Source organism: Rhea americana, unplaced genomic scaffold, assembly GCF_003343005.1.
Source record: "Rhea americana isolate MKP2758 unplaced genomic scaffold, rheAme1 scaffold_330, whole genome shotgun sequence".
Taxonomy (NCBI): domain Eukaryota; kingdom Metazoa; phylum Chordata; class Aves; order Rheiformes; family Rheidae; genus Rhea; species Rhea americana.
In genome coordinates, this window is record NW_028186458.1 from 420,074 (window position 1) to 434,411 (window position 14,338).

Sequence of the window (14,338 nt, forward strand, 5' to 3'; positions counted from 1 at the left end):
AAACATGTAGACCTACAATCCTGAAAAATACAGAAATCGGGACCAAAGTATTTCTAGTCTAAGGAAAATTGCAATGTTCTGATCTTGAATACATCTCTGAAGTAAAAATGTACATCCTTTCCTGCAAAGAAGAGAGTATAACTAAATCCAGAAAAGAAGTATTTTCATAATACAATTTTATGCCTGCTGGGTGTTACAGTGAGGAGAAGGTACATATTTGTCAAATTCAATCAATTCCATTGAGATACAGTGTAATTAACAATTTGAAATACAGATAGCACTATAAGAAGAAATCTTTTTACTTCTTCTAGAAGCCTTTAAAACCTTTAAACCTTTAAACAGAACCTTTAAAATACAGTATACTGCTTTTGCTCAACACTTTTGACTAGAAAAAAACTGTCTAATGAGTAAAAAGTTATCATAAATGTGAAGGCTACTCTAAGTGCAGTTTACAGTATGATCACTTTAATCTAGCTCAGGATCTCTTTCTTCCTTGGCAGATTAGAAAAACTATGTGGTACTGTATTTTGAGTTCCATGGAATTTATGAAAATTTGCTAAGAATTGTAATTTTTTTATATTAAACACTTTTTTTCTGTGTATATATACACACTAGTTTTGATTTTTCAAGATATTGCTGGAAAACACTAGCCACAAATATATTTAGAATGTTTTCAAAATACAAGCAAATGGCTTCTGGAACACTTCAAAGCAACTTCTTTTACATTACATATATTTGCATTAGAAATAAGGATGCTAAAATTCATAATTTCATCAAGATTGTAAGTTTCTTGTGACTAGCCTGGCATACCCCTCCTATTATAATGTAAATGTTTATTCATGTGGAATAACCCTCCTAAAAATGATTACCCTCATATCTGGACTTCCAGAAGTTCATATATCATCACAAATGTTGCAACTCAGTAATAAAGCACATTCTCTTGTATAAGAGCCTGAGAAATACCTTGAGGAACTGTTTATTTGGCTTCAAAATTTATATTCAGCCAACTAGATTTCTTTTTCAGAGAAAAATGTACTTTCAACTACTAAATTACCTAATTTATTTGAAAAGAAGTAAGTAACTGCAAATAGATAAAGCAGAATAAAATAGTGTGACCCACTTCTCCCCAGAACAGGTTTTGAGTCCAGCAAGCCTGTATTGTATAGTTAGCACAGATATAATAAAAAGGATGAAAAATGACACTTTACATTTAATTAAGAGAAGTTATATATTAGGAACTCCCATGTTTCCACAGTAGTATGCTTCAAAGTGCTTATATTGAGTCATGGAATCTCCTTGAAAACTGTGTCTTTTAGAAGGGGTAAAGTGAGCTCAGTGACATCACCGATCCATTCCACAGACAAGAATGCATCTCCCAGTCATGTACATCCCCTTTTCACCAAAGCACAGATCTTTCAAAGATAAACTAAGGCACCTAAGTGTTTTTGGAAGTCCTTAACAAGTCCTTGTGTTATGCATAAACCTTGAACATTAAAGGTCACATATACTGAGAGAAATGCCTATGGCTGAGCAAGTTTTTCTCATAATCTCTTCCTTTCCTCATCAGAAAGAAAAGCTATAGAAAGGATGTGAATTGAATTAACCTCATTCAACATTTCCTTGTTTCCTCAGATAAGAATTATGAACATGTTCCTCTCTGTTAGACACACTTAACAGAGTAAATGAAGAGCCTCAAGACTACTCTGATGCTGCTTTTTATCAGGTTTATTCACATGTCAAAGTTGAGGTTTTTCTGATAATTTTAACTCTCAAAAGGACATTCTCAGTTCTCCAATAAGCAAACCTAATATGAGCCTTCAAGAAAGAATGGTTGGTCTCCTGTGAGTAGAATAATGAATTCAGAACTAACAGTCCTATACAGAAAATGATAAAGATTACTCCAGTTCTCTGAAAGCTATGATGAAGACATACTATGGAGTCTTACATTTGGAAAAAAAAAATTATCCAATCTGTCTAGACTGCCACATATGAAGTGTTCATGAAGCTTATAATGGAAATTGGAGTAACTGATCAACAATCCAAAGACCAGAAAATACATCAAAAAATTATGAAGATGTGTGGGCTTTGGATGCAGCTATCCAGCTCTTTGTAAACAAAAGGGTAAAACTGGTGAAAAGTTATGACTACAGATCATTTAGAAATAATAATAATAAAAAAATAAGGCCTGAACTGATAGTAGTGCATAAATTAGCAAGAAGTCAAAAGGAATCTCAGCAAAAATTCTATTTTAATAGAATAAGAAAATTTTCAGTCAGCATAGGTTTGCTGAAAATTTACATAAAACATGTAAGCTATAAGGCACAGTAAGAACACTATGCAGAGATACTAAGCCAGCTCTGAATACCTTGAACTTAGATGCCATGAACAGTACAGTATATAAACTACCATATAGTGTATAGAAGTTTATGCATTATTTTGCCTGAACTAAATTTCCTGGATTAACTACACCCTCTCCAACAAAGTCTTCATTTGTTCCCTTTAATTCCTTGTTCAAGGAGTATAGGGCACAGAGTATAAACTTTTGCTGGAGTGCAAAAATACTGAAGAGCAAAATCATAGTGGGACGTGGCGGCTTGAAAGTGTTTTGCCACTAAAAAAAAAACAAAACTATAAAAAAAGTATTTCAAAATGGAGAGAAATACTAGCATTTCTACCCTCCTTTGTGTAAAGTAGCAAGAGAGAGGGTCAAGAAGAGACAAAAGAAAATCAACCTAAAACAAAAGGCATTCAAAATAGGTTATATTTTTCTCCCTGAAAGAAATTCTGCAGGCAACAGTTCCAAATGAAAAGTGTTTGATGTAGATTCAAATATAAATACAGAGGTCCTGTGGTTTTTCTTGATTCCTGTAAAAAAAAAGAAATCAAAAAAATCTTTCTTTTTTTCCTGGAATGTGAGTCAGAGAAGGCATTGTAAACACATTTAATCACAACAGCAACTAGTCTTTTTTTTGTGATTTTTATAGATTAAATTTATTTCTGAAGAATCCTTGACAGTTTTACTTCAGGTATGCATGTTTTGAAGGGTTACATAGTATATATTATAAATAATACGTGGAGTGAATAATTCAGAATTCTTTTGAGTTATTTTGGAGGTAATATGCTATATTAAAGCTATTAATAAACTAGATCTAATTTTATAGTTATAATCCTTGCATATTCCTATTAATCTTAAAATCCAAATTTAAAGAAAAATGGAAAAATGGGTATCCAAATGAACTAAAATGAATTTTAAAAATAGGGACAGTTTCTTTCTAGATCCTGTACAGTTTCATCAGAAAGGGAATAGATACAGAATCTCATACAAAAAGATACAATTCTTTTGCTATAACTGATGGGTATCCAGTTTATGTTTCTGTGGATTGTGATTGCTTATCCAAATACTTTTACATAACCCATGAATAGCAGCTAAAAAATGCATTTATCCATATTGAACTGACCAGTGTGTGATAATTCACTCCATTCTCAGAAGCACCTACCCCCCMAAAAAAATTAAAGTTAAAGTACATACACTTCCACTAAACAGAAAAAAGGCTTGCTGTATGTGCAGCATCACTGTAACTAGTAATGATACTTTATACCTTCAAAGACCTTTCATCTGAGGAAAAAAATTTCACATACTGGTGAAATGATATTTAGAACCATCCTGTAATAGCCTCATTCTGAAAACCAAAAAATTAGGACATTAAGTATATATATTTCTGAATTCACACTCCAGTGAATGATCATTTTTTCTTGTAATTAAATCTATCAATTTTCTTCATCTAAAGAAACCACATTCTAGTCAGTGATTTAACAGGAAAAAACACAGCCAAAGTAAGACTTCATGTCTCACCTTCAAATAATTAAGTTTTTCTTCTGCCTTTATTACGTACAGATGTAGAGCAATTCCTATTCCTCATTTGCAAGATCTGGGAAATACTATCTACTGGACTGGGAAATATTCCAGTCCTTTATTCATTAGCAGGAACATTTTAACATGAAAACTTCTTAACTCACCAAGTTCTACTTCTACTTCACTTTCTCATGAAGGAATCTAACGTGAATAACACAGGTCATGGGAAAAAGTTCATTATTTGTATTTGAGATGGATATGACATAATAAAAATATGCAGTTAAAGCATCATGATTCTGTCTGGTTCAATGAAAATTAGATAAGTATTTCAGAGCTGAGTATTTCAGTATTTTAAGAGCTATTAAACATTTATCAGAACAGAATTTTAACTACCATTTACAAGCCTGAGGAAATGTTATTAAAATATGTCCAGTTCTACATCCTGTTCAAAATATTATATTGAGGAAAAAGAAAGCCTTAATAAAATAGTAGTAATACTTCACCACTCTTGTAAAAAGGCCAGCTGTATTTAATGTCATACTACTTTATGCTGCACCTTTCCTTTACCGCTTCTAACCTATGTCTAAGTCACATGTCAAACTAAAAGATCAGGTAATCACAACTATTTCCTATACTCCTATCCGGTCCTCACTATCTGTGGCACTGGAGTGTTTGGCAATGCAAGGTGGAAAATCTGTGTGAAGAATTCCACCATCTGCTACATATTTCCACTTCCTCAAATTATAACTTATTATCACATGGTTGAACCGTATGTTGCTAGTTTGAGGTTCAAGTGGCCAAGATGACAGCAAAACTTCCTTAGGAGAAAGCTCAGGAAACCAGCAAAACATAAGTCAAAAAGAAAAGTTAAATCAATCAAAATACAAAGAAAAAATATAATAAGGGTAGTAAACTAACTAGGCCTACTACTCTGGCTCAAAGTTCCAGCCACTTTTTACTGAAGAATGTGTATAACTTGAAGAACATCAGAGGCAAGTCATTTACAACCAGGCTTAAAATATTTTGTCATATGTATTACTGTTTAAAATATAAAGTAGGAAGTTATTCAAAGTTGTCTGATACTGAAAATACTTTTCTCAGAAAGGGTACGTGGTAATAGAGGTTATTTTAAAAAAAGTAACTTTGATTAGGATATAGAGGTAAAAGACTTTAATAAAAATAAAATGAAAAAAAGTATTCATTAGTACTTCTGTTTTCATGCTCCAATGCATATCACAGTCCGTTTGAATGCTTGCACAGTTGTTCCGTCTATTAGAAAAAATAAAAGGGAATGAATTCCCAAAATAAAATCAATTTAAACATCAAAATATTCAGTAATAGAAGACAGCAATAGGGAAAAAATATTTGAACAATAGCTGACAAAAATAATTGAAGAGAAAAATCATACTACATTACCGATTTGTTCAGTATTGATGAGAGTAGATGATATAGATTCATGACAAGTAATGAAGATTTTAAGGAAAATTGTTATATAAGCAAAAGGTAACAAAATATCCCACACACTCAGGATCTACTTTCAACCAGAATTTGACAAAACCAAGAAAGATTTAATTTGGATTATCAAATGCAATGTCCAAAAAAGGTTTTTGTTTCAGACTCTGAAAGAATGCTGGCTGAATTAACACTGCAAAGGGACTGCAAAATCATCCTTTAACTATTTTGTGATAATGGACAGATCAAATTGAAGCTAGAAGGCTTTGGTAAAGATTTACTTTTTTTTTTTTTTTTTTTTTTTTTTTGAAAAAAAAGTGCCTTTTGGGATATTAGCTATACAACTTATTTTGGGAGATATGCACTAAACAGTAAGTGGAAATAAGGTCAGCACATCAAAACCAAAGCACACAGCTAGAAGTAACCAAACCTTTCCAGAGAGGGGTAAGAGGGAGGGAAGGTGTCTTTCCAACACAAGAGTAGCCATCTATAAGCAGAAATCAAGGAGATATTCTGCATTTGGAGTAAATAGCTCAAGTTGAAAAGAGAGGTTTTTAAGTACTTTTTCCCTTTACATAGCCAAGAACTACCACAGAATCAAGAAGTTCTGAGATAATCTAACTTCCCCCTCAGTAGAAGAGAAACAGACCTGAAAAGACACATCTAGAAAAGCTATGCTTAAGGATAAGAGGTTAGGTGTAATGTGAATTAGAGGAAAACAATGAGAATGACTGATAGGAAGTACATTGTTGTGGTGCAAAAGAACAAACTGTTGTTCCCAGGTCAGGAAATAGCAACATTTTCAAGGACTAAGCAGAAATGCCTAAAGATAGCAACAAGAAAAATATTCCCAAAAATTTCCAGCTCTATTATGCATATTTGGAATTAATGAACCATCAAGATGATATCCACTGCATCCTTCATTTTTTCAGTCTTTCTTATATGTTGGGATTCTGCAGGTACCTACTGCTCTCACTGCAAAAATTGACTATTGTCTCCTTAAAAAGTATATATTCCAAATTCTCTAATTAGCTATGCAGATGCATTAGCATATCACAGAATCACAGAATGGTTGATGTTGGCAGGAACCTGTGGAGATCACCTAGTCCAACTGCGCTGCTCCAGCAGGGTCACCTGCTGTTTTCCTGTTAGACAAGATTATGTCCAGGAAGGTTTTGAGTATCTCCAGAGAAGGAGATTCCACAATCTCTCTGGGCAATCTGTTCCAGTGCTATGTCATTCTCACAGTAAAGTGAGAAAAATAACATATGCTCCTGATAAGGCATGAAAAAAGTTTTTCAATTATTACCATTAACAGAGAAAGAAACACAGAATCTCTTTGCTTATAAGAGAAAAAACAATATTATTACATAAAGACGTTGCACATGACAAGTATATATTAAAAAAATGAAATAAGAGAAAATGAATGTAGAATTAAGTTGTTGAAACAAATAAACATTCTCTCTGGCGTACAGACAAGTAAATTCTACATTTGGCATTCCAGAATATGTGTGTGTGGAGAGGTTACTGAAAATGCAAAGCATATCCAAATGCATTATCTAAACACCGGAGAAGATAAGGCATCTACCGCATTCCTGCACAAGCAGCTCATTACCTTTGCCACACCAGATTTCTGCTTGCCCATGAGCTCAAACATAAGCCATCTTCAGAACATTTACATATTTAAAAAAATTGAGTTCCAGCAAATGGAACTTCTTTGGAATGACCTTTTGGCAAATTGTTTTCAAAATGAAGCTAAAAATGCTTTTTTTGAGTATGTGTCAAAAAATTACTGCAAAATATTATGCAATAAACAGATTTTGAACAACTATTTATCAAGCTAGAACCATGAATACAAAGCACCTTTACAGCCAACATTATGATATAGACAAGAAAAGAATTAAGGCTAACTCAGTTTACACTAAAATACTGTTGCATCTACAAATATGAGATTTCTTTCATAACTTCATATAAAATCATCGCAAAAATATCAATATGCAAAAGTACAGAATATCAATATGCAAAAGCACAGAGTTCTTTTTCGTGTGATACTGTTTTAGTACTGTTCTGTCTCATCGATTACACTAGTAGCTGCTTTGGCTTCTTAAATTTGAGGGGAAAAAATTACCCGAATATACTCTAAAAAAGGCTAAACTACAGGCTTAAAGAACTTTGCAAAAGTTTATAGAATAGAATAAAAGATGATTGATGTGGGAAAAAACTACCCATGCACTTGAACTACAAAATTAAAGACTTTCATTGCTTTTCTTTCTTTATTCTTCTTTTACATGAACCAAAATGGAAAATATCCCGATTAATAAAATGTAAGATAACCAGTCTCTGATTTATACTGCTTCCTCAAGAAGACAAAGAGGGATACTGTCAAATCAAAATTTAGCAACTGCGTGCTCTGAATCTGATTTTTACTTGTACCTTCACCCATCTTCTTCTATGAATGCCTGCTTTCCTTCACCTTGTTTAGAAGACAGTAAGGAAGAACATCATCAAGAAAGGAAAGGAAATTGTACACAGACAGAAAGGTTTCTCATATATGACAAGTGATTTTCTGAAGGTATTTAAGAGTCTATTTTATTTTGATAGATCATTTGACTGTCCTAAATAGAATATCACAACTAATGTTAATAAGGACCACATTTTTAGGATGAACTACCTTGAAAGTAAAAGAAAATTTTGCTAAATCAGCATTTCTAGGGCTTACAGTGAAAACAGATCATCTCTTTACCTTTTGAAGCTCAGGGTCTAAGAATTTAATGAGAAAATTACTTACAATACTCTAGTTCTAGATAGTAAACACTTTTAAATAACAGATGCTGATTTATTCCATCTTTTTCTAGTATCTTTTATAGAATATCCTCTTTAAAGTTACTGTAATCATCTTCTTAAACTATGAAGTATTTTCCCTCTATAATCTGCATCACTAATAACGAAGGGAGGTTAAACAGTGGATGTGATTTCAACCATACTAATTTAAAAATCTCTCTCTGTATCACTAAGTAGGAAAAATTACAATAGGGGAAAAAAGGATTCACATCCCACCCACTAATTATGGCATTTTTCTCAACAAGACAAACATAACTAAAAAGCAGAGAGAATAGCATTAATATGTTACAGACATTTGCAACTGTTAATAAAGCAAAAATTCTAAATATTTTATCTCTCAAAAGAGCTTTACTAACCAGAAACCAGACCAACTACTCATTCTGCATTTAGACAGCTCAGTAATTATTTTTAAAGATAAATCAGACTGTACCAGATATGAACTGTAGTTTAATCAGAGTGTAATTACCTGAATACTAAATATGCTGACTCCTACACTTGACTTGGTATCTATCATTCTCGTACTTAGAAAACAAGACAGAAAACTCAGTACCAAGAAGAAAACTCATTTCTCTGCATTCTTCATCATCAAATAACTACACAAGTAGTGCAATTTACAGTTCAATCTCTACATGTCCCTTTTTCACTCTATGTTCAGATCATTTGACACACTGAGATCCAAACCTGAAGGCATTTATTTATTTATTTACTATCCATTGTGGCAGAAGCTTTTAATTTATTTTTGGAGAACAATCCAAAAAAAAAAGGGGGGGGGGAAACTGTCCCCACTTAAACTAGAAAGTGCCCAGTGGTCAAGGACTTTGAGAGRACTTGTCTTTTCAATCCACTCCAGGATTTCACTTCCACAGTTAAAGAGCATGTGGGCTAGGATATTCAAGATAAATGACATTACAGGACTTAGAAAAGGGAGATGTAGTAATAACCTAGCATCTGTGGAGAGTAACTGTATAGCAACCACTGCTGAAGTTGCTTTCAAGTGGTTGTAGCAAAAGCAATGGAAAGCGATAATAATTCAATCAATACAGAGGGACACTTTTTTAAAAGGTGGTTCAGTATAGTATGTCAGAGAGTATATTGAGCAATGCTGCTCAAGGAGATAACAACTGCGTAAACTGCTCCAGGATTATCTATTACCACTGATTAGCTAATCAGTGTTGTAGAAAATCTTGCATGTCACAGGATTAACTAACTCCAGAAATTTCTCTAGCAGAAAACTGAGATAGAACTGGGCCTTTCACTTCTTCCCCCAGCCTGGAAGTCACAGCATTGTAAATGGAGTACAGTAATTTTCCAGATAGGCTTTTACCATTTACTTCCACCACTGACACCCAGGCAAAATACAGCTTAAATACCAAAAACCTGAATAAACGCTAATGATTAGTTAAATACTAGCAGAGAAAAAGCATAGTTAGTGAAGGCAAAATACTGTTTGTAAAACAAGAATGTTAGAAGAAAACAACAGCAACAAAAAGCACTATGCTTATTTTCCGAGCATATTTGTACTGTATGATTACTGCTATGTGAGTATTGCTGTTACTCTTCAAATTGAAAGTGAGATGGATACTTGTAATTCTCCATATAAGTGTGAATATGTACACACAACGCAGTAATACAGAACATTAATCAATTTGCTGTATAGTTATTAGTCATCATGTTAGCAACCTTAACTATTAGCACAGAACAAATCCCTTGGAGAAAAATAAATTCTAAAACAAACATATAAGTAGATAATACATATAATCATTTAGATCCCCCGGTAAATTTGAACTTCTACATTTCTGTAGAAGAATAGGTTTGAACAACAGCTGTTTGTGTGTCTACTGCCTAAAAAGCATCAAAATATTTGGACCAATAATTTGCATGAATCTCATACAATCAATTGTTGCATTTAAAGATGAAAATTAAGTTATTACAGGTTTTCTCCAAAGCTACAGAAAATGATGGTTATTAAAGGAATATGTATTAAATTGCTCTACAATTCCTCATCCTCTGTGATAAACTCTTCCTGAATTTTTGCTAAGGAGGTTTAAATGTCATAAAATACCTTGGATCCCACCAAACAAATAATTATTGTTTGTTGTGAATTTTGAATGTCTATGTTTACTGTTACGCTGAGGACACAAGGTAAATGACTGATTATTTTGTTTGCTGATCATGTCTTTACATATTTTCTCAGACATATAGAAAAGAACTCAAACTAAAGAAAATCATGAAGCTTTCTGTACTGCATACATACACAGATAATTATATGTATATGATAGACATGTAGCCTATGTATACCTATCTGTGTACATCCATACCTGAGCATTAAGTTCTTCACATTTGTGAGAGTGTTTTTCAGTTGTCAGTATATACTGTTTTTCAGTAGCTGCTTCTTGCTGTTGAACTGTAGACTGCAGCAGCACCTGAAAAAAGAAAGCACAGAATATTTAACAAAGAAATAACTGGGATGTTTACTGGAAACTGGAAATCAACTATATATTTGTGTATAACCAGAACATGGAATGCTGTTACAAATTCAGAATGTGCAACTATTGAAGTATCTTTCTATGTAACACTATTTTGTTTTTAGATTTATGTCTTCCCATAGGCATGATTAAAATTTTTTGGATCTCAGATTTCGTTTAGACAGACTCTTAAAAAGAGAGCAATACACAGAAGATAGAGAGTATTTCTGTTAAATATACTCAGTTTAGTGAGACCACACAAGAAGAGAAGCATATGAGAGCTGCTGAAGGGAGAAAAAAAAAAGAAAAAAAAAAAAAGAAAGCCAGACATATTTCACTGGCTGACAAAACTCCACATCCTCTCGGCACACTGTAAGATCCCATGGGCCAAGCATGATCTTCATGACCACAAGTGAAGTAAAAGCAGATGGAAATTCTGAGCAATTTAAGACATAAAAGAATGCCCCCCCAGGAAGTTCACACTTGATTGTGAAGCAGTGGAAGTCAAAATGTAGAAAGTTGAAGTACCAAGACAATATCAAAAAGATAATAACATTAGGAATTCTTTGTGTATGCATGCGTGTGTTTGCACATGTGTATGTGCACACATGCACCTGACTGAACTCCAAAGAAGTTACAATATCCGCATGCAGACAAAAACAAAATCAAATAGATGAAAAAACAAATCACCATTTGAAGGAATTTCACTGATTTCCTTAAAACAACGCTAATATTTTTGCCCAGGAGTCACTTAATTTATGTGCTATACAAGTATTTTTCCCCCTAAATATTATAAAATATTTATGTCACTTTCCGAATATACATTGGATTATTTATACACACTATAGCAAACTATTTTTAACTAGTAATCAACATAACAAACTAGCTGAAATTACTGTGTAACTTAAAACAGACATAAGTTTTATAGAAAACAGATCTTTGGCCCAAACGGAGACAAAGCAAACAAATCAAATAAAAAAGTCTCATCTTTCAGATAATCTTTGTTTTGGAAATATATTTACTTGATGGAACATAACTCACACACTAAATGTAATTTTGAGAACTTAAAAAAATAAAAACCAAAAATCACAACATTATATAGAAATAACTTTTGCCAATTTTTGAACTACCTTCCCACTTTTTCCACTGCTTAGCCTGTTTTGCCAAAAATCAGCATTCTTCAGGATCACACCAGTGCTATAGTTTTAGTTTCAAAACAAGCTCAGAAAGATTTGAAAGTTAACAAGCAATAGATCATACTTTATGTAAACTTTAACTGAAGAATAAATTTGCTGGCTTTTGCAGGGTATTTAACTAGTGACTAGTTTACTTTCATAAAAGCCAGCTAACTTCAATTCCTTCCAGTTAACTTCAATTCTTATATTATATAAATTCAGATAGTCAAAAAAATGTAACTCACAAATGAGTATATCGTCTGCATATGAAACTTTATATTTAGCTGAATCCGCTGTGCATACACTGGAATTGCCATATATCACCAGCAATAACAGTCTGTACTTGGAATTTCTTTCTTTTTTTATTTGCACAAACTAATGATGTGACAGGAATTGTTCCATTATTTAAAAAAATAAAAAAATATATAGAGAAAAAAAAAAAAAAATAGAACTGTCACAAAAGGGAGTCTCCTCCTCTGGAATTCAAAACCTGCCTGGATGCAACCCTGTCTAACATGCTCTAGGTGACCCTGCCTAAGCAGTGGGGTTGGACTAGATGATCTCCAGAGGTCCCTTCCAACCTTACTGATTCTACGATTTTATGATTCTATGATTTTTTTATTTATTATATTATTATTTATGAATTTAAAATATAAATTTTTTTTATTTTCAAGAGAGAATATGCATTCGCAAGCATTTATGCTCAGGACTGATCATAATTGTCAGTACTAGAATATAAGGAGCTTCTGTAAAATAGAAATTCTACTCTTATATACGAAAAGTGTCATAGATAAGTGGCATTGCTTGACATAGTTATATCTTGTCATTTAAATTCTTTCATTATTCTTCACTGTTTATTATTAAATGCATGTCCCAAACTTTATTATAAATTATCAGGAAAAAAGACTTTATTTTAAAATAAAAGTCAGATTTGACAATTTTAATTCTTATTTAACATGCACCTAGTGCCTAGGATACTACTACATTCACTGCCAATAGCCTACACCTACCTGTCTTTAGCTGATCATAGAAAGTGGGGATGCCATGAGAGATGGTTGAACATAAGGATGTCATAGAAAAATGTCTTGCCAAATGTTAACAAATTAGGACATTTTACTCTTTATCTGATCACAATAGCTATTTAAGGTCTTTTGTTGGATTAAATACAGCAGAGATGCATAGAATCCACTGCTATGGTAAACTGCAGAACAATCAACTAAAGTTATTAAAGACATATAGACAAAAAGACTGAATTCTTCGTACATTTTTAAAATGCTTTCTTCAGTGCAAGGAAACAGAAGTCTCTAACTAATTCGTACTCTGCACAGCTATTTGTCACACTGCTCAAACATCACTTTCTTCCCAAATTAATTACATGTTATCCAAATGGGCTTATATTCCATAAATCTGTTGTACTGACCTAATATCAGCATGGTATTCCTGAAGCATCAGCCATCCTTAAATAGCTTTGGAAGGCAAGGAATCTGTTCAGCTAAGATTAGAGCAAAATGTAGCATAAAGCAAGAGGGTAGAATTTCAATATGGTTATTCTTGGTAATTTTCTTCTCCCTCTGTATATTGCACAATGAACTTTCAAAGGGTCACCCTGAACAAACAGCCAATTGCAGGACTGATGACAGGAGGCTCAGTGTGGTTATGCTGCTACACTCCTATCATATTTGTTATCTGAATCTACATTTGTTATAGTCCTAGAAGTAGTGATAGCTTCAGTTCCTCAGAATTTCTTTACATATATCAAATGCCCACTAGTAATTTTTCATTTTCTTCCTCAGACAGCCTGAAACACTTTACAGAGCCCTAACCAGATGTGCCTTTAACAAAAACTAAGTTTGTCCTTTAGATCTCTGTTAGAATCAGACAAACAGTGGTACTTTTCAGGGTATTACTGGATCTTTTCCACCACTCATAAAAGTTATTATATCTAAGGTACTGCAGTGCTTTACACAACTACTTTAAAGCAGTTTGCTTAAAATTCAAAGCCATGTGTGAATGGAATCGCTACAGAAACAGTTATGATCACAACTACATTATTGTTTTTTGAACTGATGCTTTTCTACTAATCAAACAACAGACTTTACAAGGACTACGCACTGAATAATCAAAGTATATTTAAGTATATTAAAATAAGAACAGCCACATGTTTTTCTCAGCCTTCTGAAATTGAAACAAAACACCCACACTACAGTTCCAATTAATAGGCAATCAGCTACACTTGTTTGAATTGACTTGAATTTGAAACTTACATTCTTAGCTTTTTAGCATTTCCTTCTTCGCTGTATCTTATTAGCTTTTTACCATGACTAAACTGGACAAAAAAAATACTGATTGAGAAAACCAAGAATTAATGTCTAAACTAGTAACAGTGTACTAGATATGGTTTAGAGCGTAATTCATGGAAGCGACCTCAGGAGATCATCTAGTCCAACCCCGCTATTCACGCAGGGTCACCTAGAGCATGTTAGACAGGATCCAGGTAGGTTTTGAGCATCTCCAGAGAAGGAGACTCAACCACTCCTCTGGGYAACCTGCTC

General features: G+C 33.1%; 1 protein-coding gene across 1 annotated transcript in view; it reads right to left on the minus strand.

The window, feature by feature from the left end:
* CCDC91 (coiled-coil domain containing 91) overlaps positions 1-14,338 on the minus strand; it is a 122,454-nt gene that overhangs the window by 64,910 nt on the left and 43,206 nt on the right. Inside the window, 1 exon segment of the mRNA XM_085311079.1 lies at positions 10,465-10,569. Coding sequence (XP_085167205.1) covers positions 10,465-10,569 — 105 coding nt within the window.